Source organism: Phlebotomus argentipes, unplaced genomic scaffold (assembly GCF_947086385.1).
Source record: "Phlebotomus argentipes unplaced genomic scaffold, Phlebotomus argentipes genome assembly scaffold_4, whole genome shotgun sequence".
In the NCBI taxonomy this organism is placed as follows: Eukaryota; Metazoa; Arthropoda; class Insecta; order Diptera; family Psychodidae; genus Phlebotomus; species Phlebotomus argentipes.
Genome location: NW_026776174.1, coordinates 3,484,132 through 3,511,277, shown reverse-complemented (window position 1 = coordinate 3,511,277; position 27,146 = coordinate 3,484,132). Strand labels below are relative to the sequence as shown.

General features: G+C 40.3%; 2 protein-coding genes across 2 annotated transcripts in view; one reads left to right on the top strand and one right to left on the bottom strand.

The window, feature by feature from the left end:
- Nucleotides 1-199: 199 nt before the first annotated feature.
- On the top strand, nt 200-2,209 carry LOC132257482 (tubulin--tyrosine ligase-like protein 12). The gene has a single exon (XM_059754397.1). It carries the CDS (start codon nt 276-278, stop codon nt 2,145-2,147), a length of 1,872 nt encoding a protein of 623 aa, XP_059610380.1. The 5' UTR covers nt 200-275; the 3' UTR covers nt 2,148-2,209.
- A 98-nt stretch (nt 2,210-2,307) lies between these two features.
- Nucleotides 2,308-27,146, bottom strand: part of LOC132257481 (uncharacterized) — a 43,847-nt gene continuing 19,008 nt past the window's right edge. The window contains exons 5-12 of the mRNA XM_059754396.1: nt 10,271-10,396; nt 9,407-9,601; nt 7,357-9,205; nt 6,630-7,240; nt 6,386-6,553; nt 6,124-6,314; nt 4,563-4,862; nt 2,308-3,710 (exon numbers count right to left, since the gene is read on the bottom strand). Coding sequence (XP_059610379.1) covers nt 3,548-3,710; nt 4,563-4,862; nt 6,124-6,314; nt 6,386-6,553; nt 6,630-7,240; nt 7,357-9,205; nt 9,407-9,601; nt 10,271-10,396 — 3,603 coding nt within the window. The 3' untranslated portion in view covers nt 2,308-3,547. The remainder of the gene's footprint in view (nt 3,711-4,562; nt 4,863-6,123; nt 6,315-6,385; nt 6,554-6,629; nt 7,241-7,356; nt 9,206-9,406; nt 9,602-10,270; nt 10,397-27,146) is intronic.

Genomic DNA, 27,146 nt, shown 5'->3' with positions numbered 1-27,146 from the left:
TTTTCATCATATTTGGAGATAACAAAAGAATTAAATTTTTGCAGGCAATTTACAGTGTGATGCAAAGTAATTGGATTTGCAGATATTTAATTTTGAGAAATTCACGCAATTAATCCCAAATTTGACCGTTACTTTTGGATAAAATTCAAATTTATCTACTTTCTTTCCAGAGCTGCGCACTAGAATCCCACTCAACACGTGTCGAGTTGTCAAGGTTTGTTTTCTCGTGGGTGTGATTTTTCTGTGCGTGATTTTCCTTGTTTTCTCGTGAGAAAATGAATGGAGCCACTGAAGATGGAAGCAACTATGAATCTTTTCTCACTCTTCACGAGCCCCAGCTGAGACAATCGGCGGTGCCGCCCCATTTCTGGCCAAGTCTCTGCAATAAGTTGTACAACCAAATTTTCGATGCCGGCGACTTTCTGTCGCTCCTGCTGCTGGATTATGGCGAGGGCGGACATCAGGAGGATGATCCCGTGTGGACAGTGGTGGTGTCTAAGCCTGGAGGCATCGAGGAGAGTGACAGAGATGCTATTTTCCTCGTGGATCACGCCTGGACGTTCCGGATGGACAGTGCTCAGAAGCAACTGGAGCAAATGCCCAGCTTACTCAAGAGGATGTGCATGATTATGGGCGTGGACCAGGAGAACGAGACGCAGGAAGTGTGCGTGAAGAAGGTCATGAGGAGGCTGTGGAGATACAACTCAATGTACTCGGTGAACGCGACGGGAATCTCCATTGAGAGCCAAATGCCCATTTGGTACATCATGGATGAAGTGGGATCCGGAATTCAGCACTGCGACACGCCCAATTTCCGGGTTGTACCCTTTTTACATCTCCCAGATCAGGTGACGTACAGCATCTTGTTTCCCGTGGTGGACTGCGAAGAGGATGAGATTGTCACGAGGGATTATGTGGAGCAGTACAATGCGGATGACGAGAAGAAGAGGAATGCCCTGCTGCTGCCCTGGAAGTACACGGATTTCTCGGAGGAGGACTTCGTTCAGGTGGAGCCAGAGAAGGAATACTTCCTGGGCGGGAGAATGAGAGAGGAATCACTGCCAGATGCGGATAAGGAGGAGCCAGAAGTTGATGCCAATCGACCATTGAGAGTGTATGCGGATTACACTTTCGTGAACAAATATCTCACTGACGAGGCCTTTGAGATCGTTGACTCACCTGATGATGCGGATGTTCTGTGGCTCAGCAGTCACTTTAAGGACTATCTGGAGTTCAGTCAGCAGAACCCCAATAAATTCATCAATCAATTTCCTTACGAAAATGTGCTGACAGTGAAGGATCTCCTGAGCATTGTTTGTCGTCGCGTGGCTCCTCAGCACTCAAATGCCAATACTTTGGAAACTTATCCCAAGTGGCTTCCCACGACTTTTAACCTGAACACGGAGCTCATCCAATTTGTCAGCTACTATCAACAGCGCGAGGCGCAAAATCTTGACAATCACTGGATCTGCAAGCCATGGAATCTGGCCCGTGGTCTCGATATGCACATCACCAGCGATATTGGTCACATAATGAGACTGCCGGCGACAGGGCCAAAGATTGCCCAGAAGTACGTGGAGCATCCAGTGCTGTTCACTCGCACGGATCTCGAGGGGGCACGCGTGAAGTTTGATGTGCGATACGTGATTCTCCTGAAGAGCATTAATCCGCTGAGCGCACATGTCCATCGCAATTTCTTCTTGCGCTTCGCCAATCGATCATACCGTCTCGACGATGGCTTTGACTACGAGACACACTTCACGGTTATGAACTACAGCGAAACGGCTGATCTCCACCACTTGCCGTGTGCTGAATTTTTAATCAAATGGTCAGAGCAATACCCAGAACACCCTTGGGATGAGGTGGAGGTGGCAATTTGCGAGATGCTGAGGGAAATGCTGTCGGGCGCCGTGCAGAAAGTGCCGCCATGTGGACTTGGCGCTAATCTTCAGAGTCGAGCACTGTATGCAGCTGACATTATTCTCAGTTGGGACGATGGCAAGATTCAGCCGAAACTGCTGGAAGTCAACTGGATGCCAGACTGCCAGAGGGCATGCGAATACTACCCCGAATTCTACAATGATGTCTTTAAGCTCCTCTTCCTGAACCAAGACAATGCGACTGTTTTCAGATCACTCGTGAATTGAAATCCCAGAGAAAAATAACATGTTTTAAAGTCAACATGTGAATAAAACGCTGTAAAAAATGATTGATTTTGTGTATACTTGTATATTTCAGTTTTTTAATACATTAACATCGTTATATATGCATCAATAATGCCTTAATGCTCTACTTATATTTTATTAGTTTCACCTTTTTTGCTTTGCAATACTAAAAGTCATTGAAAATTTCTGAGGTGTTCCATCAATTTACACAATCAATTGTAATGCCTACAATTCTCCATTTTATAATTTACTTGAATACAATTATCGCAACACATTTGCCTCTATCATCTTAAATATTGTCCTTACATGTGAATATTCATTTCTCTTTCTTAGTGTATAAATTAATAAAATGTATTTAAAGTGATTGAGCATTCAAACGATAAGTGTTATTTATTTTTCAGTACACACAGCCATTTATATAATATAAAATATTAGAATAACAATTGTAAAATGAGGGGGATATTTTTAGTATATATGCTTTGCTTCTCCCGTGAGAAAACAAATTTTCGTATAAAGAAAATCAATATTGGTTCTGGATATGTAAATTTCTACATCGCATTTTCCATCATTTCACATTCATAATATTTCTCTGTGTTTTCTAGTTAAAATTTTCAATTTTTTTTCTCACCATCAATTCAGTCAACAATTTCGAACCAAAAACCACTATACATAAATAAATTTTCTCTCTTTCTCTCTCTATGTCAAAAATTTTCAATATTCTATCTATTAAATATTCTCAACACTTATTAACCATATTTTTTTTTATATATCAAATGATTATTCATGTATTATTCAAATTGTTGGGTTTAATTTACTCCATTTCTAGCAACAATTATTCTCTGTAAAATTTTTCACATTTTACCTTTATATATATAATATATAAATTCTATTTGATTAACATTTAATTTAATTAAACAGTTACTATACCACTTGTATGTATAGGAGTGTAATTTTATTTTCACTATTTCATAGTGCATCCATTCGCTTTCTGCCAAATTTAATTTTTATCAACACTTACTTACCTCTCTGTCTCTCTAACAATATATGCACACTCCAAAAGTTATATCCACACAGGATATATTTGCAGAAAATGAGCAATTTCTTACCTTAACAATGTCCTTTGCATCGAGAGTAGACGTGAAAGTTGGGAACAAAAGGCTTTTCAATTGTGTCGCGCATCGCTGGGACTTACTATTTAAATTACAGTTTAATACATTATAGAGTGGAGGTTTCGGGGGCTGTTCCACCCCCTCAAATTAACTTTGCGAGAGAGACAAATTCGCTATGGATGGGGACGAATATTTAAGAGTATTTCCTATTGTAATATGCGTGCCGTATGTCTATGTGAGTGATGAAATCTTGAGCGAAACGTCGTGTTGGCCTCAATCCTTCCTCTTACGTGACAAACTCTTGTTGCCCGCCTTTTCCACATGAATCAGGATTCCCGTTGATGTGCCGAATGTCGAAACACGAATATCAAATTTCCCATCCAATCCGATGGCTTGCGTCATTAATCTTGCGTTCTCGATGGTTGAATCGCTGAGCCTAGAGAAAAATAATACGAGGAAATCGTGGGGTAAGATTCTCGATGTTGTACAGCGATAAAAATCAGAGCTTGTTGAGTGGATGTTATCCATGCAAATATCGCTTTTCCTACCCAAGGAAAATACACCAGCTAATCGTCATTAGCTGAAACGCTTTCCATGACAATGATTAAGCACTAAATAGGATATATTTTTGGAAATTATCGATTTTTTAATATAAATTAAAATGATTCTACGTGTAGTTATGCTCCTAATTGTAAATAATAATATTTTTGTTTACCAAAGTGCACATTTTGGCTGATATTGTCTGTTATTTGGGAATAAAATGAAATTCCTCTGACATAATTTTTGTGTTAATGCAATTCATGAAAATTTTCCCGAGTATTTCCGCTCTCTTGTGATAATGCAAATTCAAGTCAGCAACTTATCTGTCGCGTAGCAAAAGTTTCTCTAAAAAGAAGCACATGATTTCAAAGTGACCCTTTTCCTGTCTCAATGGACCAATTTATCTGAGTGTATGAGGCTAAATTTAACTGTATATCGAAGTGCGAGAAAAGAAGCGGAGAGAAATTTTGGGGTGAGCAGAAAAATGCTGGAGGCATAAATGGTGATATGAAAGTTGTAGAGGAAAATTATTCCAGTTGTTGGGGAATGGAAGATGAACTTTTCAATCCGTTGGCCATCCTCCGAGGCGGCCTCAGCATAACTATTTTTGCCACAGTCGCTCGTGAGGCCCATGAATGGGGAATTCCGTGGAGGGATGAAGGTGTTTGAGGAAATTGGCAAGGATGGCTTAGTGATGGGTCGAGAATGGATGGAGTGGGTGAGGAAGATACTGGTCAAATAGCTTTACCTGATGTCAATCTCATTCCCCTTCAAATCAAGAACACCCGCTCCGATGGCCGCAATCTGATCCTCTCTCATGCCCGACAGGCTCACGCCCATCCACCTGAGTTGGGGCACAGCGGCGAACAATATGTGCATAAATTGTGGCTCAATGCGGTTCTTCTTCACGCGATCCAACACAGAAATTCCATCAACCTTTATGTGGCTCAGCGGACTATTTCGCAGGGACTTTGAAACCGTCTTCAGTGTCTTGGCAGCATCGTCGAGATGAAGAATCCAGTTGCACATTTTCAAAGTGTTTAGCAAACTGCAAAATGACAATGATGGAATTTTAACTACAACTTCATCCCTTCTTCCCATTTAATGAAAATGATGAATTTAGTGGAAGAGCTCTTACAAGTGGCGCTCGTATTTATGTACACTATAGTGGTAAATATCTCCGTCTCTAGACAGTAAATAAATACAGAATAAACGCAGAAGGTGGGAAAATAACAGGATCATTTTAGAAATGACCTTTTCGTCGTTAACTTCAGCAACACTATAATTCTCACACTTTACAAACACATGAAATACTTAAAGTCCAAAATGTCTTATTCAGTGATTTTGTGCTCTTGAAGAGTATTAATCATATTTCTATACAGAATTATTTGCACTGCAATGACTACAATGATGAATGGCAAAATTAAGACTTTCAATTATGACAATCTTGGAAACTTCTATTTTTAGCCTCTTTCTTTATGCAATAAGTTAATACTAATTCTCCCTGCGGATCTTTAGCGTTGAAGGCTGTCGTTCACAAAAGTTTTATTACTCCACAAGACTCCTTCAGGGATAAGTGTAGTCTGACCCCAATATTCTCCCCATAAAGCGAGGTATTTCAAGTTTATTGAGTTTCAAAGAGTAAATTAAGCAGAAGAACACACAGAATCCAAGGAATTGACCACCCCGTCCTAAAGGCACAGCCAAATCCCGAGCTCGATAAAGTGAAGAAGAAATGGTATATAATGTGTGAGTTCACGAAAACAAAAGTGATTGAATTAAAGAGTGGATTTTCGTTGCTTTTGCCTTCCAGGAATTACATTATACATTTTATACTCAAGGACGTAAACTGAACGTTTATATGCATGACATTTGGAGAGATGTTGCGAGGAATTTTCACGGGAAGGATGATTGTCTTTCAAGTAAGTAACATTGATAACAGTCGCTATATGAGTCCATGTTTAAGGCGAAATCTTAATTTAGCCCCCAACCCAGCGATTCACCCTCAGCATTTCTCTCCATTTTCTGCGTATAGCTTTCTGGCTCTTCTTCGCGAGAACCCGCAGTGCTTTCGACAGGCAAAAGCTCGACTGTGGGTGGAGTGAGACGCTCAATTATATTCCTTAATATCGGGCGCTTTAAGTGAAAAAGGCACTATATTGGGTTAAATACGGGTTGTCGGATGGATAAAATGCCAGAGAGATATTTACCACTCGTGCTGTATTTATTTTGGGATATATTTCTGTGCTCGAGCGCATGGAAGGACGAGAGCTTTTCTCATGGGGGAAGTTTTAGCAAGACAGACTCACCTAAACTGCAAATGTAGAGTCTGAAAGAATGTAATTACACACTTGTCATCCATGATGAGGGGTGGAGATGTTGTGCCGCCGAGTCCAGATCGAGCCGGAGAGGATAAATCAAGCTCCCTGAGACAGGGAAAGCCACCGATGTGGGGAAGAAGCTGAGGGCCACGTAGAATTATGTGGTCGCCGAGAATTACCTTTGAGACGGGAACAAATAAATTCAGTTGAGGAGTCGACTTTCAGCTAAAACGACAAATTAATAATTTACCTGTGCGCCTGAAATTTTAATAACCACCACCGATCGGCACTCGTACGTGGGTTGGGGCATGGCGTCACTCTTGAAGATGGGCAAGTGGAGGCGACAGTTGGAGAGTCCCAATTCCCGGATGGAGGTGAACGAGAGGAATGCCCTGAGGGCGCTCAGTGATGCTGCCGACTGTAATTAATGGAGCAAGCACGAAGTGGTGTCATTCATCTTGGATATGCTTTCTTGAAATTCAGTTCACGCTCACCTCTATTCGGAAGCTCCAACCCTCAATGCTGAGCAGCTTGAGGGTTGAGCAGTTGGCCAGAGCTCGAGACGACATGGCGATGGCACCGTCTTCGAGTGCGAGTCTCGGTGAGCCGATGCTCATCATTTGGAGACACGGAGACTCACTAGCACCCAAAACTGATGGTAGGATTTCACTCAAACGGGACGCGCCTTCGATCTTCAAGGAGTGCAGCGTTGTGGAGATCCGCACGGTTTCACCAAGGCACATGGCGTCCTCGAGAGACAGTTGGGCTTTGCTAAGATCCAGTCCATTGAGCCGAGAATACGGTTCTCGGATGGTTAGGAAGAGATCATGCAGTGTCCCTGAATTGTGAGGACCTCCTTCGCATGCGGGAGTCGGATACCATGGCTTAGAGGAAACAACAGAGTCCGAGCTGCGCTTGTCCGCTGGCAACTCCATAGGCTGTCGAGGAAGAGTGGCAGATCGACCCATACTACTTGGCGGAGGCAGAACTCCGCGCGGTAGTGAGGAAAAGAGGCCTGGCGGATAAGCCCGAGGCGACGGAGCACCAGTGAGAGATGATTGTTTGATGAGACCCGAAGTTCCAGTGCTACTGCCACTGCCAGAACCTGAAGGAATTACACAAATACAGATTTGACATTCAAAGAGAAAAAATAGGCTTTCATGGAAACGATTGATAGCAGTGGATCAAGTTGAATGGCATTTGATTCGATTTGAAACTCACCCATACTGACACCACTGGATGATGGTGGGTCATCGCGAGCGCCCCAGCAAGAGGGCAGAGCCAGTGAAGTGATGGGTCGATTTGTCAGGAGAGCGGCCAATGCTCCAACAGCTCCCCTTTCGCATCGCAAATGTGGCAACGAAACTCGAGTAATCTGAGGACACTTCTCGAGAATGCTGCACAATTGCACTAGCTGTGATGTGCAGAGCCCCAAGTCGAGCAGGATGGCAGTGAGTTTGGGCTGACGTGGTATTGAACGACACAGAGCCGAGACAACAGCCTGAAGTTTGAGCACCGGTGGATCCTCCTCGAGCAGCGTGAGGATCAATTCAAATGACTCCAGTTTGGGCTTTGTTAAGGCTTTGGCAACACAATTGGCCAAGTGTCCAATTTCAGTCTCTTTGGCATCTATCTCAATGAGCGAGGATATCCTCAGGGTCGTGACGCTGTCGTTGCACACGATGGCGTCCAGGAAGTGGTCCATGCCGTTGCGTGCATCGTGGATGGTGTGCTTCTCCATCTGATACGCCAACTCAAGATTTCGCAGTGTGCAACTGGGGCTCTTGAGCGCCATGCCCCAGCCCCTCAGTTCCGTCGGCGTGGAGCGGATTTGCACCCAGATGGGCCTCATCTCGAGTGGCGACACAGGGGGCGATTTTGAAATTCCCAGTAAGTCACATAAGGCATTTAAATTGGTGTCGGACTCACCGCCGGCAATGGCGAGGGAGAAAATGGTCTGAGGACTGAGCCACAGAGGGGTGAGTTTGGACAGCAGAATGTGCGCTCTGCCGCCCAGCAAACTCATGGAGAATGTAAGAATTTTCAGCATTTCCGCATCAATTTCGTCACCTAGCGACAGTCCGGCTATCTCGGCAGCCAACAAGCCCGGTCGATTGGCGAGGGAGGCTAAGTAGCTGGCGGCCAGAAATTCGGCCACCCCCGCACACACTGCCGTATAGTGGCTCTCCCCTTTCCGCCTTGCCGTGCGTCCGAACAGTGGTGCTTTCTCTAGACATCCGAGAATCGTGGAGTCCGGACTCGAGCAGTACATTCGTATTTCGGAGGTTGTTACGGACGAACGACGAGTCTTAAGCGTGAACAGAGCCAATCGACCCAATTCAGCTGCATTATTAGCCGACGATTCCGATCCCACGCAATTGATTACAGACTCCACCACGTCGATCTCTTCAGTAGGCAGATCTCCTCCGTTGGCTTCGTAGATGGAAGCAATGGCCAGGCAGCCAATCGTCGTCCGGACGGCACTTCGCAGTGCTTGGTACTGCTGCACGATGTCCAAGAGTCTCGACGGCGCTCCCCACTGGCCACCTCCAAGCAAGGAGGCCGACCTACCCCAACTCAAGCCCTCGTACGTGACATGGCGCTGCATCATGGGCAGCAGATCGGTGCAATTCGTAGCAACACTAATAACTACAATTCGCGCATCTGGAAACAAGCGTCCTTCCAGAAGATCTATCACATCGGCGGGCAGCGTTTTGCCCTTTCTCTTTGGTGATCCACGTGGAGTGTCGTACCCATCCAGAACAAAGAGCAGCTTGGCCTTGAGGCTGGATAGCGAATTCCAGGCGGAATTGAAGCCGCCGAAGCCGCCAGCGAATGGATTGGATGGTCCCTTGGGCAGCAGCTCTTTGGCCACATAGTTGGAGATGCTGCCCTTGAGCTCGGCCAGCGGAATGAAGATGGCCACGGCCACGGGGGTGCCACGCTGCGGCCATGGATGGTCTCTCGACCACGCATGCAAGATACGAAGCGCCAATGTGCTGTGAATCGCCCACGTGGGACATTCCACCAGCACTCTTCGCGGTGCCTCCAGAAATGGTCCATCTTTTGTCTGGCATTTGGAGAAAATAAAATATTGTTAAACTTTGCTGTGAATGGGTTTGGAGCATCTCGTGCAAATCACCAGGAAGATTAAATTGAGAATCAAAGAGTAAAATGCATCCCGTTTAAGTTGTCTTCTTTGGTGAATTCTTCCAAGATCGGACGATTTCTAAGTGTTCGGTTTTGAGGTGAATAAAATATGAAAAATTACCTGAATTGGCGTCAGCAACTGATCCACAGATATGATTTCATTTGTCCCGTGCGATTGCATGTGCAGTCGCAGCTCTGGCTCTAGTCGTGCTGCACTGAGTGCGCCAGGAGCAACTGGTTGCGCCCATCCCGGCACTAGAGGCTCCTTTAAAGCTAGCTCAAGATACAGTGTCTTCAAGAATGTACTCAGCCTCGACTGATTCGACATCGTGGCAATTTCATAGACGGCGGGAGGAGTAAACGAGATATTATTAAGAGCTTGGAGTAGAATTTACATGAATTTTGTATTGTAAATGAGAGATATTTCAGATGGATAATGGTAAGAGAATACATTATGATGGTGCTTCGGTGTATTCTTATGAAAAATCCTGAATGAAAATCACTGAAAAAGCTCCATTCCGGAGAGAGAGAGAGAGAGAGAGAGAGATATTCAGAAAATGTAAACCACTTCATCATTGAGGAAAATTTTGAAATTGCTCCTGCTATAGCGAGGTTTGGATGTAATTATGTATTCAATTAGCATAAAATAACGATTTGCTCAAAAGTGAAAGCATTTTTCTGCCGAATTGGCGTGCAGGATATTTCTCGCTTGCGCCCGTATTTGTGTTTTTATATAGAAAACACGAAGTGCCGTGGTTTATGGAGATGTTGCCGGAGCACCGAATATACATACTCGAAAAAATATACGCATAGATAACGCATAGCAATTTAATCTCATCCATTGCGTGTGTAGTCAGTTTTATAGCCTGATTTTACGTTATATTGCAAATATATTGTGCCAGCATGCTCTTATATGCTGTCTCTCTTTTCTTTCCACTACATAATAATACGCTTTTATAGGGTGCGCGCCTAAAAAGTGACTTACTTGCGGATCCCGTCGGGATTCAGGAAGGCATGCCGGTGGACCCGGAGGCGAAGGACACTCCAGGGACACATACGATCCGGAGAGTTCGCATTCACTTTGGTATGAGGTCGTTTTTGGCGGATAGTACTGCAAAGAGAAGAGGTCAGAGAAGAAGGATGAGAAATACATATAGTTTATTTAGTTTTCTATCTCACAGCAAAACACTCCACAAACTTGACGATTTTATTGTATATAAACGACTTTCTATAAATTGCTCTATTGCACAACAGTGATGTGGTTATTCCAGCAATGATTTCTGTGGATTTATTCTATAGAACAACACCTGCTTTAACACCTGATATAAATTTCTTCCGTGTATATTAGACCATCTCTCTCCTCCCCACAATATAGAAAAATTGCATGTGAGAAGGTGTAACCACAAAGTGGCTTTGCCTCAATTGCTTTTATATTGAGCACAAGAAGTGAAAAGCTTTGAAATCTCGTGAAGGGAAATGCAGATACTGCCAATCACTTTATCGCACTGCCACGAATACCATCGAGATTGTTGGAAATCTGATAAGCCAGCGTTAACAGAACTACGATAAAATCAGCAAAATAAAGGTTCACTCGCAAAAATCACGAGGGCGCTATTTTTTGTTTGAGCAACTATTGGACAGTTTTCTTTGAGTTGATTTATTAATTAAAGTAGAAGTTTGAATTATTCTACACATTAATTCTCTATGACGTTAAGTAAATAAAATAAACGATTCTCTGGTATTTTCGACACATGTGCTTTCGAGAAGTTTATGTCGAAGATGCTGACCGAGATAACTATGCGCTCCCCTACTCTACCAAATTTTATTGCAGACATTGACAGAAAGCGTCTTTGTAATAAAGCTCGAGTTTAAACTGACAATTTAGAAACCATTGAGACGATTTAAAATTATACGAGCTATTCATAAAACTGGGATTTAGGAACACGCGGGAGATTCTTTGGATTTATTGAATAAAGCTATTAAAGGGAAAATCTGAGTATCCAGAAATAGATCACAGCAATGCAGAGTGTTAACTCCACCCTGAGTCTATGCGGAGCTCTGTGAAGTGATTGAATTACACAGAGCGTGCTTCCCACCAACTATAAAATGTAGTAATTTGGGGATTTATAGAATTTCCATTGAATCTCCGAGCGCCTGTTGGGAAATATTTCCAGCTAAAGCGGGTGTTTAAGTGTATTTCGGGGCGCAATGTTTTGCAAAAGTCTTGGCATTTTGGACTAATTTGACAGCCAGGGTGAAAGCTATCATGTCAGGCTTCTATCAACGGAACAGCGCAATGGAGTGAGTTCACACCTCAGATGGTAGTTGGATAAACTGTTAGGATAAGTGGAAGGAAAATATGTATGCTATGATGAAAAGTGTAATTGACATCAATTAGGGCACAGCGTAAGTTTGAGCTACACAACAGTCTCCGCACTCTCGTGCATACCAAGCAGATGAGTCAGACTGGAGACAAAAACGTCCTCAAGTCGGTACATTTGGGGTGCTTAAACTCTGCTGCTCATCCTCCAATGGGGCGCCTCAGTGACAAATGATGTCCCTACTCGGCTGGTAGCGTCATAAAATTCATAACTCCTCGATATCATTTGCCAGTGTATTTTTGCACCCGCACACGGGTTTTATTAAATGCACCCATTTACCCGAGGAAGACGACTTTCCAGAAGAATTCACGGTGTTTTTTCCCCAATGCGCCTCTTCCAATTCTTTTTATCGTGGGCGCCCATTATTCCTCCGTGAGTAATGTATTTGACATTGCCTAGGGGTGAGCGTTGAGTAATTTCAATGATTCCGAAGCGAAATTATGTAATACGACGCTTCGTACTCATCGTCTTCGTTCAATCCTCTTTCGACTGCGACATTAAATCCACCCTGACAAATTTCATATCATTCTGTATAATTTATGTCCTTATTTAAGAACATTACCGCTGCACTTTTCAAAATTATTTATATACGTACATATGTAGGTATATATGGAAGTGAGCTGAAAAGAAGGAGAACAACAATACTTTGTGTGCTAATGTTACAAGGGGTTCCTGAAATTCCCTATATATTGCTATGTGCAGAGAATTGACGGGAAAGCTTAAAGCTTCAGTAATATCTCATTGACTTTGCTCTTGAAGCTTCCCGTCTGCTCACCCAATTTTTCAGCGAAATGACCCCCATACATCATACTTTTTATCTTTATCTCGTCATAGGAGTAATTAATTGAATAATATATCTTGTGATGCTCTTTAAATTTGCGGACATGTGCATGTGTTGGAGGATAAATTCAAGGAACGTGATGTCATTTATCCTCACATAGACTTTTCTTAAAGTGTTAATGTGCAATATGTGATTCTGCGAGAAAGACTTAGATTTATGTTAATACCAAAGACATGGTCCATAGCGCAGTATCATGAATAAATTGATACATGAGTTATTGTAATTTCCTCCCTTGGTGACATATCGCACTTTCACACTGGCTCGTGGGATAAAATAGGACACCCAGTGAGATTTTCTTCTCAAATTGATGATGGTTCTTTTTATTGCGCTCGAATTCGTATATCATGAGTTTTTCTCTCCCTCAGGCGATGACACTTGAGGGTGTACGATATTCTTTTCATAATGCTGGCTGGTCGAAAAAAACATAAATTACAGATAGAAAGGGAGAAAAATAACTTTATCAATTTCTTCAACTTCATATTATGAACAGTTATTAGTAATTTATGATATACATCTCTTTTTTCTGCTTTACATCGCACGAAACAATTTATTGCCAATTTCCAGAGGGAGAGAAAAAAAAGGAAAGAAAAGAGGGAGTGAGTTAGCATGTGCGTAATGTGAATGTGAATACGGAGTCTTCATGTAATCGTGTTAAACTAGAAGACATGCCGTGTCCTTAAAGTGCTTGCTATATCAGAAATAATTGCTTGTATACGAATAAATCCCGGGTGTCAGGTGATATGTCATGTATCAGTCCGTCTTGTGTATTGCGTGTGAAGAATTTTCACGAGTTTGTGGAGTTTGTGCGAACGGAATTTGACTTATGTAATTGTGTATGCACGGTGGAGCACAACATACGGAGGATATTCATGGTGGAATATCTCAATTGAGAAATATATCTCACACAATGATTTTTTCTCTCCCTCTTCTGCCTTTTCCTTCCGGTGGCACATGTAGGTGATATTCATACAATATTCAGGATTCCCTTCCGCCTCCGTTACACCCATCGAGACACAAATCAAGAATGATGCTAAAGATTTCAGTGACAATGCCATACTGAGCGGAAAACGCGAATTGAAGCTCAGTGAGAATAAATAAATTCGAATGTAAGACGTGTAAATTTACAGTGTCGTCCAACATTTTGAATCCAATTGTTATTTTCAAATGCGAAGGATGTTGTATTATTCTCATTCTTAGAAAATTTCTCAGTTCTTCTTTCAGAAGCTCTCTTCACTGATTCAACTTCTTTTGATCACTTGAAGCAATTTACTTGCAATTGTCACTGACTCGCTATTTCGAAACTGAAACAGTTTTTAGTGCATTTTAGTGTGAACATTAACAATTTAAGTGTATTTGAGACAACATTAATTCAATTATGCGCGAAAACATCATAAAATTAACTTCTTAAATGCATTCTACCATTCATCTTGGCCTCAGACGAGAAATGGTGGTGGGATAAAATCTCCTTTGTGAGGCGCCAAGGACAAAAGTGGCTGGAATGTGCAAAATGGAAAGCAGCATGATCCTTGTGAATTTTGAATAAAGTGTCAAATGGGAAAATCTACAATGTGTGACACATTTTGGCAAGCGAGAAGAGGTTTATTGATTCGTCTGCTGAGCCACTCGCTCAAGGAGTATTCAAACGAAATTTGTCATTTTCGCTGAAATTGAACAATTTCCCATATTTACCAATGGGATAGCATCTATAATTCCCGGTAATATTTACATAACCATTTAGCCACTGACAAATATTGACACAGTTCATCACGATAAATTGTACAGTTGCAAGTAAATATTTAGTATATTTGGGGCAGATTTACTACTGTCGGTAAACTCTGATGCATTGATATTTATCGAGTGGATTTGCACTTTTCATACACATATTTCACATTCAGTAATAATGCTGAATTGCATCCGAAGATGATATGGAAAATCACGAATATTTTCTACACAGTTGTAATAACCATTCAAATTTAATTTACTCATTTTCACTACCTGTAATTAACAACATGATATTCACAGCAAATACCGGGAATTATTTATGGTAGTATATGAATCGTATTTCCAGTGAATAGCGTTGTATATAGCATAATACCTATTGGTATTAATTGAAATCTCCTTTGGGAACTTTGAGCTCAATTATTTAATCGTATTTTGTGTGGGATTCTGCTCGGAATCTCTTTCAATAATTCGACCCGCTAGGATGGGATGAGCTGAAGTTGAAAGCTTGTAAGATTTAGTATACAACAGATAGCGAAATTTTCGATAAATGGACGCTCTTCCGCTAAATTGTGCACAGGAATATGAACATTGGGTTTCTGGGTGGCGTTGGGTTTCACGAAAGGACGCCCCTTCTCGGATGGAATCGTAAATATTTATGATTATTGCCATAATGTGAAGTGGATGGAGACAAATGTTCAAGTAAAGTATTGTCTCTTTGATACAATTTCACGTTTATGCAGATGTATTTAATGTTGGTTCAACTGACGTCTTTTGGATGGGCGAATCTCATGGCATTCTCATTTGGAGAAGTAGCATCTGTAAACCAAATTCCCATATAATGTTAAATTTAGAAAGACCATCTTCAGCAGTAGTTTCTCGCTGGAAATGGTATTTTTGTGAGAAACACCAAATAAACTTGTAGCTGTTTGTTGTTGCTCCAAATGTATTCTAGTTATTAGGGGATCAACGGTGGTGGGGTTTCAATTAAAAAGTCTGACTGTTGGAATAGACTATACAAATCTTAAATGTTTTCTTTGTTTGCTCTTCCATATGTATTAAATAATTAAATTTATTAACCACAAACTTTATATATACACAGAAAAAAATTCGAGCATTTTATCCTCGACTACTTAAGAGTTTTTCTCTTCGTCAGTTAATTAATTAAACTTGGCGTAGTAATATAAACTTTTATTAACATACACTTTTACTGTATACAGTTAACATATGGATAACAGCTCAAAAAATCTTATCTGAACTGTATTTCAAGGGAAAAATCAAATTTTCTTTGATTCATGTCAATCAGACTTGTCAGGATTCAGGATGTATGTCAGAGCCAATTAAGCAATTCTGCACAACAAACGCGAAAATCTGAGCAACATGCATCCACTTTCAGAAATTAAGAGTATACATTTCCCGCTGATGCTCTAAATTAATCAAGTGAAAAGTTTTCCGTGGAATTTTCTTGAAGGCACGAAGGAAATAAAATTAAATTATTGAAAGTATGTATGAGAAATTGTTTGGAAGTGGTGGGAGTGGGAAAAAGAGTGAAAACTTCCTTGCCTACAGCGAGTATGGGAGATAATTGAATCATATTCACTGTGCCTTGGAGGGTCTTTCATATGCGTTTTCTCCAGATTCCCTGTGTGTTGGGGAATGAGAAGCTTTTCCTTGTTTTTCCTCGAGTGTGCACAACATCCGTGTGCAAAAGTTCATTGCGAGGAGACGATGCTCATAAATCAAATTTGCAGAATTTGTTTGCAGTTTGCAAGAAGTGGGTAGAATGCGCGGTGGGAAAAACTGTAGGTCGGATGAGAAGAATGTGGGGATTATTTTGGAGGCTGTACATCTCAGCTGTGGGGTTGATAACCCCTCTTTCTTCAGTCACTTGCTATATGGTTGGAGGAATTCAGGATGGCTGTTTGCTCACAAGAATCTTTGCAATGTTCATCGTAGGGAAAGGGCTTTTATGTTTTATATCACGCGTAGAGCTCTTACCGCCTTTGCATGGGTGCGAAGGAGAAAATCTCTTGCGATACTCGCCCTCCTCCACCATTATGTAACCGTACAATTCTATTTTCGCCCATGATACCCAAAAGCGTAAACTGGGCCAAATTCTTTTGGTGGAGTAAATGTATTCATAAATTTCCCATTACACTGTATACCGCTTATTGATATACGTACATTACATTATGTGTACTATGGGGCTAAACAAGTTGTATACAAAAGACGAAAAGTCTCTCTTTTTCAAAGTCAAAGTGGGGCGAGTTGGGGTGACATCGGATTTTTTTTTCTCCCTCCTACCCAAAGTTAAGCGAGAAAAAAGCACGCGGCCTGTTCTTTTCGCAATTCATAATGATCCACCATATAGCGAAAAGCGCTTTTTGATCGCCTTGTTACGGTATTTTTGAGAAATTATGCTCCATCGCGTCTCTCCCTAATTCCAAAAAAGGGCAATTTGAGAAAATATCGCACAGACGCATTTGTATTCTGATTGTCATTTGAAAATTGATTGATTTCAAATACTTTTTCCACCTCTTTAGGGGAGAGAGTCAGGAAGTTTCTTTATAATTGACTTTGATTAATTTATGCTTTTGCCAGAGCAATTAGGCATCAAAACTTTGAAAGCACAGATAAAATATATCACAAAGTGGTCTCATAATTCAATTAATTTCACTCTTTGATGTGGCGATTCTGAGTAATCGCGAAAAATTAAGGGAAAATATCACTCAAGTAGATTCCCGAGTTTTATGGAAGGGTGCGCGACGCTTCGATGAGACTCTTGGAAAAAATTAAGATTCATCTCCGTTTAAGTGGAATAATTTGATTAATCGTCTATGTCTGGTGAATTCATTTGTAGCGAACGGAGCCATCGGAGAAAGTAATTAGACACTTGAGAATACCCAAACCTGCCCTCTTGATACTTCTGCACTGACTTGTAATTTAACTAGACAATCTCACTTGCCCTCTCCCCACAATAGTCCCCCCAGTCCCATCCCCAGTGAGACACGTGCAGACTTGAGAGTTTGGGGATCGCCAATAAATTAAAAAGGGATTAAATTAAAGTCTTTCGCATTACATTTTATCGCTCACGAGCATAACACCGCATCACCCATTTCACGGGTGAAGCGGGACGGACGCATAAATCAATAAATGTACTCTCAACACTATAATAGAAACTTTGTAGCTACTAAAGTGTTTCCCCTCACTCTGGTCTTGTTTTACATTAAATATTCAATGTGTGAAATGCAAAAGTGGGATGCTGCTCAAAAGAAGAAAAAACTGTTGAACAATGCTGAAAAGTGGATTTTTCCTATGCAATCTTCGCAAATGCTGCTGCTCGGACGATAAAGTTTTAGCGTGAATTTGGCGGAAATTCAGGACATTTGGCACGGAATTTCTTGTTGATGGCGACAACTCATGGCTTAAACACACGAGAACTAATTGAAATTTAGATATGGATTTCGTAATATACTAAAACGGAAAAAAAATCCAAATGTATTGTATTTTGATGAGAAGAAAGAGGAGAAAAAGTCCAGAAATCTGTTTTAGATAACGAAACAATTTTGTTACTCCAAATGGAACTTTTTAACGATATTTCAAGTTTGATTTAATCAATTTTTTTGCACATAAAACTTTTCACAGTGAATGGAATGATGAGATTTTTGAAAAGTCAGTAATCGTGTAAGTGAATAAAATTTTTAAATTGAAATTTACAAGTCCTTCCGGTGGAAAGTAATATAAATCATAACAATATAAAATTGTTTTTTATGCATCAGTCTCACACAGAGATTGGAAAACAGAGAGTGAATTTAGAAATGGCTGAATAAACTTTTCAATTAGACTATTGTTGGTGTTTGCAGGGGAAATGCACAGCGATGTTATGAAGTGGAGCTGCAGCGAGGAAGATTAAACAGGTAAATTGTTAAATGCATTTATAGTTCACTGATAAATAATTCACAGTAGATTAAACTTTATTCCATTTTCCCAATTTCATTGCTGACTGGGTTGCTTTAGTGGAGGAAATACGTCGTTGCCGATTTGATGTTTTCGTCGGTTGAGGCAAAATATTGATAGTTTAAAGGCGATAGTACTCTGTGGTGTGTTTCAGACAATTTTCCCGCTCAAATAGCTGAGCGATATACGGCCCCATTTGGTGGCGGAGTGATAGTGTGCGATTCAGGTGAATAAAATAAGAGTGTTCGCGCCAAATGACATCCAGACCACAGAGTTCAGGCGAAATTGCTGCAATTGTGTTCACAGCGTAGTCCCAGTACGTATATGTATCATGTGATGAGCACTTAATTGCCTCTGATTTGCACCTGAATGGCGTGGGCGAAATTGTGTGCGATAAAAACATGGTGGTAAAATTTTCTATTATATCGCATGAATTTCACTTAAACGCCCCAGTCGCTCCCCGGAGACAGTGGCGCAGGGGTGGGACAGAAGTGCGACTTGGGTGGGTTTCAGTAATCTACTGGCATACATCGCATTAATGTGGCACTAATTACACTAACTGAACATCAGCCATTTCTCGCTCATTCGAGAACCCCTTCTTCGAGAACGCCTTCCACACCAGTCGCACGGTATGCAACATTATACATAATAGAAGTAGACAAGTGAAACATATTTAGCACCCTATTTTAGTTCACATGTACATAATTCTCTATTTGCTGCTGGATAAAGTCCCACTCCGAGCGCCTATGTGCCGTAACAAATATGTGACTGAAAGCTCCTCATGTGCTTCCTACTATCTGTTGAGTGCCAAGGGTGGTGAGAGTCTAATGGCGTGAAATCAAATGACGGGGGATGAATGGCAAAATCTGTGGAGAGAATTTCCCGCGCCTCTCTATTTCACGGATTGTGCCGTGTGATGTGCGCCATGATAATAGCGATGATAAGTGCTAAGGCAACACAAGGTACTGGCAGAGTGCTACAAAGTATTTCACTCTGTGAAGCACTTTCGGAAACATCTTTCCAATGAAATGTACTCAGTCATTTGGAATCTCGAGCGATAAAGATGGATTTGCGGCGGAATTCTCTTACGCATCTTCTTCAAATTTGTTAATGAATATCTCTTGTCTTGTCATTTAAAATTTTGCAAATTCATTTTATTCGTTGAAAATATTCATACGTATTTTGTGAATAGTCAACGACATTCTTATGGGTCAAAGAATTGCAGTTTAAGCATAATTACACAGAATAATTCAGTTACATTACTCAGTTATGAAAGACTGTGTGCTTCTGATGAGCATCAACAAATCAATCATTCAACTTTGCGTAAAGCTTAATTATTTCTTCAAGGGAAAACCGGAATGCTCTGTGTGTTTGATTTTGATTGCAGTAAAAATATACAGTTTCAATTCAATTGATGATATTTAAGCAATTATTAAAAGAGGCATCTCAAGTGTGCCAAAGAATTGAGGAAGAAGACTTGGAATACACTAAGGTGATTATATCGCAATAAATATCTTTTAAATTGCAGGTATTGTCTAGATAAGTTTGAGTGTAACTGAAGATGAAACTACAGATCTGAAGAGATATGAGCCGTGCATGGAGAATATTATAGCTGTAGCCTCAGTATTCCCGCCATAGCATATTCTTTGAGAAGCATTTTCAATAGAAATTGGCATAATTTGAAGAAAGTGGAAATGAAATGAAGTTTATACAGAGAATGAATTTAATTTTCTCAAAACCCCATATTATCTTGATAAATTCAGTTTGAAAAATGCCATAAAAGTGGAACGCAGTGAGAGAGCTTTCTTTGCTGTCCATGCGGCATATGGATATGTCTGTCCCAACGTCCCTTCACTTCTCCACTCATCTCAGCTCCGCATTTACCATATTCTTCATGTTGTGCAGTGGATGGCTTGGGTATGATAAGTACATCTACCCCTCGTCGTCTATCCATTGAAAATGAACAAAACGTGAGCGAGATATGCATTGCAGTGAATAAGAGCACAGGAAAGTTGGAAAAGAATATCGTGTGCATACAGCATGCGAAGGGCGATATAAAGTTGGACGAGATGAGAGAGGTGACCTCAATCCTGTTTTTTCCATTCGCCTTATCCCCACGCTGCCTTCTTACATACATATGAACATAGCATATTTCGTCATCTATTCAATTGTGGCGTAGAATTCCTTGGCGTCGTCAGTTGGATGTGTATTTCTGGAGCTTATTTTTTCAGCGCCTCCCACACCATACACCATAGATAGGAACAAAGATCGAGTTATGAATACCCCAAAAGAGATATATGAGAAAATCGATCCTATTAAATATTTTATGTGAGCGTAGATAAAAATTTCCTCTCTCTCTCTCGCCAGAATTTGATTTAGTACGGCACATCTCGAGCATTCTGTGAAAACACTGTACCTTTTTCCCGCCAATTCACTTTACAGTGGCAGACATTAATCCCAGAGCAACATGTCTTTGGCTCAACATAGGGTATTACTTGTAGTAATGGATAGGAGATAAACTCTTGAATACATACATTTCAATTTAATTCTCTGTGTCTACAATAGAATATCAAAAATGTCACAGTAGAATCTGAAAAGGTGTATTCATCATTTTTTCGGGTGGTGTACCTTTGTTTTTCAGATAACTTTCAAAGAATCGAGGGGTGAGAAGTGAAATATGATAAAAATACACCACCGGAGTGTTCAATTTCGGCGAAATTACCCGAAAGACATGAGGATGTCATGTAGCATCAGTGGAACAACAAAGAGAAACTAACAGCATAAAACATTCTAATTAAGTGAGATATCAATTAGCTTTTTGCCGCGCTGTTGGGCCAGTAAACAAGGCGCGGCCGAGATAACATGGCTGATTAAGTGTGGCGAAAAAGAGCAGTGGCAAAAATTCATGCAGTGAGCAGGAAGCAAAGCTGAAAGAATGCAGCAAATAATTGTGGATAAGTCCTTGGAAATACTGACTGTGTCACAGAGGAGCATCCTATTGGGTATTGTGGCACCATTGCTATTTATTGTTATCCTGGGCAACGTGACGGCCATTGTTGTGAACATTAGGAGACAATTGCGACTCTTTTTCAAGACTTGCCTCCTGTCCCTGTCAGTGAGTGACTTGGTCACGGGGATTATCACCTCCAGTGCATACATATCGCAATTTGCCACGTACATGACGCAAGTGTGGCACCTCGGGGACGCACTTTGCTCCCTCAATGCATTCATCTCCACCACGGCCATTCTGGCCAACAGCTTCACACTCGTCACCATCGCACTCGACCGCTACATGGCCATTTTTAAGACCGTCAAGGGCACCTGGGGCTCCAGCATCACCTTCTGCTGCACGTACATCATCCTCTTGTGGGCCGTGTCGGCAGGTAATTGCCCGGAAAATAGGGTTGAAGTTATAAAAAAGCTTGCAAGATGAAATCCTGACTCGTAACATCAAACTGGCAGAGACTTTACAAGCATTTTCATACCACCAATCTTATTAGGCTATTGCACGGTCAGAGTATTGGGTGAAATAATAATTGAGCTTATTAAAATACCCTTATTAATTTCATCTTACTCCTTTGATTGCATGATAAATTTTACATGTGTAACTCGAGTTCAAAATTACCTCAAACATAATCAAATTAACTATATATTTAATACCATTTTAAAGTGATATTGATGAGAGAATAATAGTGACCACTTAATAATTCGGTTAATTAATGCAAGTGTTGTTCACAAAAGTCACTGACATTTTATTATTTTGACCCAACAACGTCACTAAACAGTCCACACAGAGCTTTAAATTAATTTGAAGAGAATAAAAATCCCCTTTTTTCATATTTTCCGATGAAAATGTATGCAATCCGATTAAAATACGTATAAATATTGAATCGCTGCATTTATGAGAATACCAGTAAGTTGAGTGTTTACCAAAAAAGTGCGGAATTTGCAGATTTTTAGTAAAATTTCCGATTGAAACTCTCTCCCCATGAATTCCAAATGAAAATCCCAATAGAAGCTTCTGAAAATCGTCTGACAGATTTTATTTGAACCCATTTACCGGGAATGGAATAAATTTTTAACTTAGTTTTTATCGCTTTTTTCAACTTCATACATAAGTTAGTATTGATGCTAATGCGGGGTTTCCCGGTTATAGGGTTGATTGAGTCCATTGCGTGCTGAGAGAGTGCCTTTAATATTTATAGGAAAAAGTGATTTCCGGTGTATTGCAGGCATTGCCAGTCCGCTCATTTCCTCGTACTTCATCGTGGATATCCTGATAATTGTGTCTGGCTCTAATGCAACAAGCTACGAGATGCGAGAGGGTGCCCTTTGCATAACGGAGAAGGACGAAACTGGCTATTACTACTGGCTCCTCTTCACCCTCGTATTTGTGCCGCTGTTGCTGCTCTTCCTTTGGCTCAATGGAAAATTGGCCCAGGAAATTTGGAACCGCAGAAAACCGATAAAAGCTCCCAGTGGAGCATCTTTGAACCCCAGCTCTGTCGAGAGCTCGAGCGAGAGGAAGACAACAACGTACTCAGTGATTTCAAGCCCGGAAAATCCACAGGCGGCAGTGCCTGAAGTGGCCAAAGGCTCCGTGGGTAAATCCGTTGCGAACAAATCACGAAAGGCACAGCAATTGAAAATGTTCAAAGTGGTTGTGGCGATAATTGTCGTGTTTTTCGTGTGTCGTCTGCCCACATGGATTTTCCTCTTGATCAAATTGCACCACGAGTTGTACGAGAATTACCATTGGGTTTTAAACTTTTCATTCGGGATTCTGTCCCTCATCAATTGCGCCATCAATCCCATCCTCTACACATTCTTCTCGGATTCCGTCAAGTGGGCAGCAGCCTGTAGTGCCATGCTGAAAAAGTTCACGTCACTGTTCAAGCGAAACAAGAGGCAGTCGCGAGTGCTGAGCAATCAATCACACGCGCCATCACCTGTTGTTCTCAAGTCGAGGAGCACTACAAATATCGGCGAGGAAGGCTTCATTTAAGTGTAAATTGTGCACTGATTGTATTGTGGAAATATATGTTTATTAGTGCCACCCGCAACTTTGCCAAACTTCCAGCCTCCCTCCAAGAGTATCCCTCAAACTTTACCCTCTCGGTGGCATTCCGCAGAATTACACTCGGATGCTGGCATTGTACCTCGGGAGTGAGGCTCGATTCTTCGACAAAAGTCACCCCCACAGAGCAAAGCTGAAGATACTATTATGTGATGTATGTATAATAAAATTGATGGAAAATATTTGGGGTTAGGAGGACAAATTTGTGTGAAGATATAATTTAGTGAAAGTCCCTCTACTCGCAATAATAGCCTGACGACCTTTTCCATTCCACTAAATAAACCGCAGAGAGAATGTTTGTCCCGAATGCTAGGAGAAAAATTCAGTAGAAATGGAAAAGTTTGCAACTCTATAAATCACGGCTCAAGTCGACCATCTAATTCTCAAGCCCTCGCTCTCGCCTGTGAATTGACTTCGGCCACGAGATAAAAGTGGAATATGAATTGTGGGGGAATTGGAAAAAAAGGAATCTTCCAATTGGATTTATGCTCTCTTCGTATTTTTTTTTTACTCAACTTTTTGTCAGACGAAGAATTATTTTTTCATTTTCTCTAATCATTTTTCAATATCAATTTTCGTTCTCTGTTTGAGCACGTTAATTCTATTTGTTTTGTAATAATGCTCGAGTCCAGCGCACTGAGAGAAAATGTAGACTATATATTGTCAAAGGACTTCACAATTTGGTTTACTTGTCATGACTTCAAAAGTTTTTTTTCACACATTTTCAGATAATACTTTAATGTTCTGACGCAAGAAATTTAAAAATGTATGACAAATACACTGTGGAATATCTTTCCCATAACTTTTAATCTATCTCGCAGCGTTATTGCACAAAGCTCTCCAGTGTATACCTGTGTCGATCAAATTCCCGAAAAGCAATATTGGCATCCGCATCATCATCTCTAACATATAAATTTCCAATACATTATGTATGCAAGTATATGGTATTCACAGTGCCCCTTTGTATCCACTGCATACTCGAGTATGGATGATGTTTCATCCGAACAGCTCTCTTTTCAATCATTTAAACAACTTTCATAGTGCGAATGTAGTGGCATGGTTCAGAGTTTAGAAGGATCTTTCTATGGGCAATGCTGGAACAATGTGAATTATATATTGCGCATCAAAAGTGTGATCAGAAATGTTATGTTTGTTATAAAATGCACAAAAAACGGCACACATGATAATAGAGAGAACGTTTTTTAGCTGCTTTCGTTTTATGATTTCTTCTACATCTATTGCCTTTTTTTCAACCATTTTTCACCCGAAAAAAAACAGACGCTCCATGCGAATGTTTCGAATTGAGTCGCTTCCATTCAGGAGAATCCTGAACCTCCATTTATAACATTTTTTGTTGGGGTAAAGTTCGCCGAGGAAAATGTGTAGCATTGTTTCCATTAGTTGCATGAGCTCTTGTCAAGCTCCCAAGACAAATAATTCATAATGCCATGACCAGATATATACTAATGTATTTTCTCAGAATTTATTCTATTTTAATTTGCAATGTTACCTACAATAATGGTTTTTTGATCTGCGCCAAAAGTCCACTAGTGCTACAGTTTTGGGTATTTTTAATGAAGAGCCAGCGAAATGAATGTGTCTCCTGATACAGAATGATAACAGAGCAGTAAAATTTTACAATTACAATAATGCTACATTAACTCTAATTCATGCTAAATATGAAAACTTGCTGGTCTAATAAATTCTGCCCATGTATCAACATCTCATTATCTTTTCAAGAGCCATATAATTGTGCTGGGAAGCAGCAAACGAGATTAATACAGAACAAGATGTGCACCATAAAGTGTGTCCCTTTTGTTCAAAATTTATGGGTCATTTCCCCACTGGTAATATATATTGTATAAAGTCGTATTATTTCATTATTCGCGTCCAAACACAAGTTTAGCATAAAATTAAGCTCGTATATATTTATTCGCGATACTTTTCGCCCAATCTTTCGGTGTGCGAAGAAAATGAAAAGAAATGCGATAAAGTTTTAATGGAGCTCCTTTGGCGGGAGAAAGTTGAAATGTTACCTGTCGAGTGAGTAATTTCAACTGTTTGACCTTTTCATGAGGGTGGATGGGCCTCTTGGAGGGTCTCTTTCCATACCTTCAGCACCCTCAAGACACCATAACTCGGGATGACAATGTGGGAAGGAGGGAAAAAATTGCAAAATAAATTGTCATGAGGTGAGAAGGAGGCAAAATGAAGAGTACTTTTCACCTTCAACATTGGCCCTTTTCCACCGGTAATGCCAAATAAGGAGGCGAATATAAGGAATTTTTTTTCTGCTGAGGCACAGAAGATGGCATGAAATGTATTTTCCTTCTGAGGCTTAAACGTGATATTTTGTTAACATTAGCATGGAAAGACGTGGGGTAGGCATGTAGAAAATGGAAGAAAAGCGTCAAAGACACACATAAATTTGGCAATAATTCATGCTGCTTTTGGTATTTCCCTAATACGTGAATGACATGTGAATATATAAAATAATAAACTTCCGTATTTTGCCCACTTCAGCCTTCTTATTCCACGATTGTCTGGGTGTTTTATTGGTCTTTCACAGACTTTTACCATCTGTAAACTTCTCCCCTTGTCGCATTTGAAGTGTTTATTATGAGTTGTTTAATATGCAAGTCAGGTTGAGAGGATATTTCAAAATTTTTCAACAACTCTTGTTCCACATTCGATAGGAAGTGCTTTCAGAAGCACAACAAAGTTGATAGGATTATAAGAATGTACTTGAAAGTGCATTCAAAAATTGGGTTTCAAAACACAAACACACAATAGAACTAATTAAGGGTCTTCACATGATTTTAAAGTAAACTTCAATAGTTACTAAATGTGAGATAAACAGTCATGCAGAGACAATTCTGATGGCAAATCCCTCAAGGTAAATAGACTTGGAAGTCACACGAAAGCCACTGCAGAGAAGATAAACATAATACAATATGCTACGCAATGGATTTTCTCATTTTCCTCTCAGCATTTGGTAGCATTTTTAATTAAAAATATCATAAAGTTTTCTGCCATTGTAGCACTGCATCTGGTAATCGTGCTCCTTGAAAAGAAGTCACATTTTTATGTAAGAAACGGTTTAGCGCAAGAACATATAACAACGTAATTATGATCGTGTCCGACTATAATGAGAGATGCCATGAATAGCTCTACATTTCGCTCTATAATTAATATAAATTCATCAGATTTCATACCTCTAAAGATTCATCATGAATTGTTGAATACCAAAAACTGCAAAATCTGGATATTTAAGCACAAGAATTCCAATATCATAAATACATCGATTCAGCATTTGGTATAATGATGAAAATTTTCATTATTCCACTCGTAAATTGAATGAAGTTTTCGTATAAGAGGCGAAATAGAGAAGGAAATCACACTCAAAAGCGGCTCATTAAGAGATTTTCTTTTCAAATGAAATCAAGATTATATTGGGTGGAGAGTCTAATTTCGCAGAGACAGAGGAATTAATACTACCGCCGCTTTTTAATCCATCGAAATGAAATTCGATGATTCCGGGAGTTAATTCGCTTAGCATTTCTCTGTGTCTTATTCTTCAACTTGCCTCAATAGATGATAATTAAGTTATAATGTACATATATAAACTGCAAAATTTTCTTCCAAACTTTTCGGTCGGATAGATTGGCTGAGAATAAAATTTTCATTCGCATCTCTCTAGCAAGTCTTGTACAATCGTCATCTCTTAAACCAAAATGATGTATGAATTGAGTATGCTTCAATGGCTATGGGTCTTAAGATGAAGCTCGAGATGAATCGAACTTGAAATTCAAATGAATTTGCAGATGACTTTTTATTTCTTCTCAAGAGTGCAAATGCAAGAGGAAGATCTGCATGAAGTTGAGTG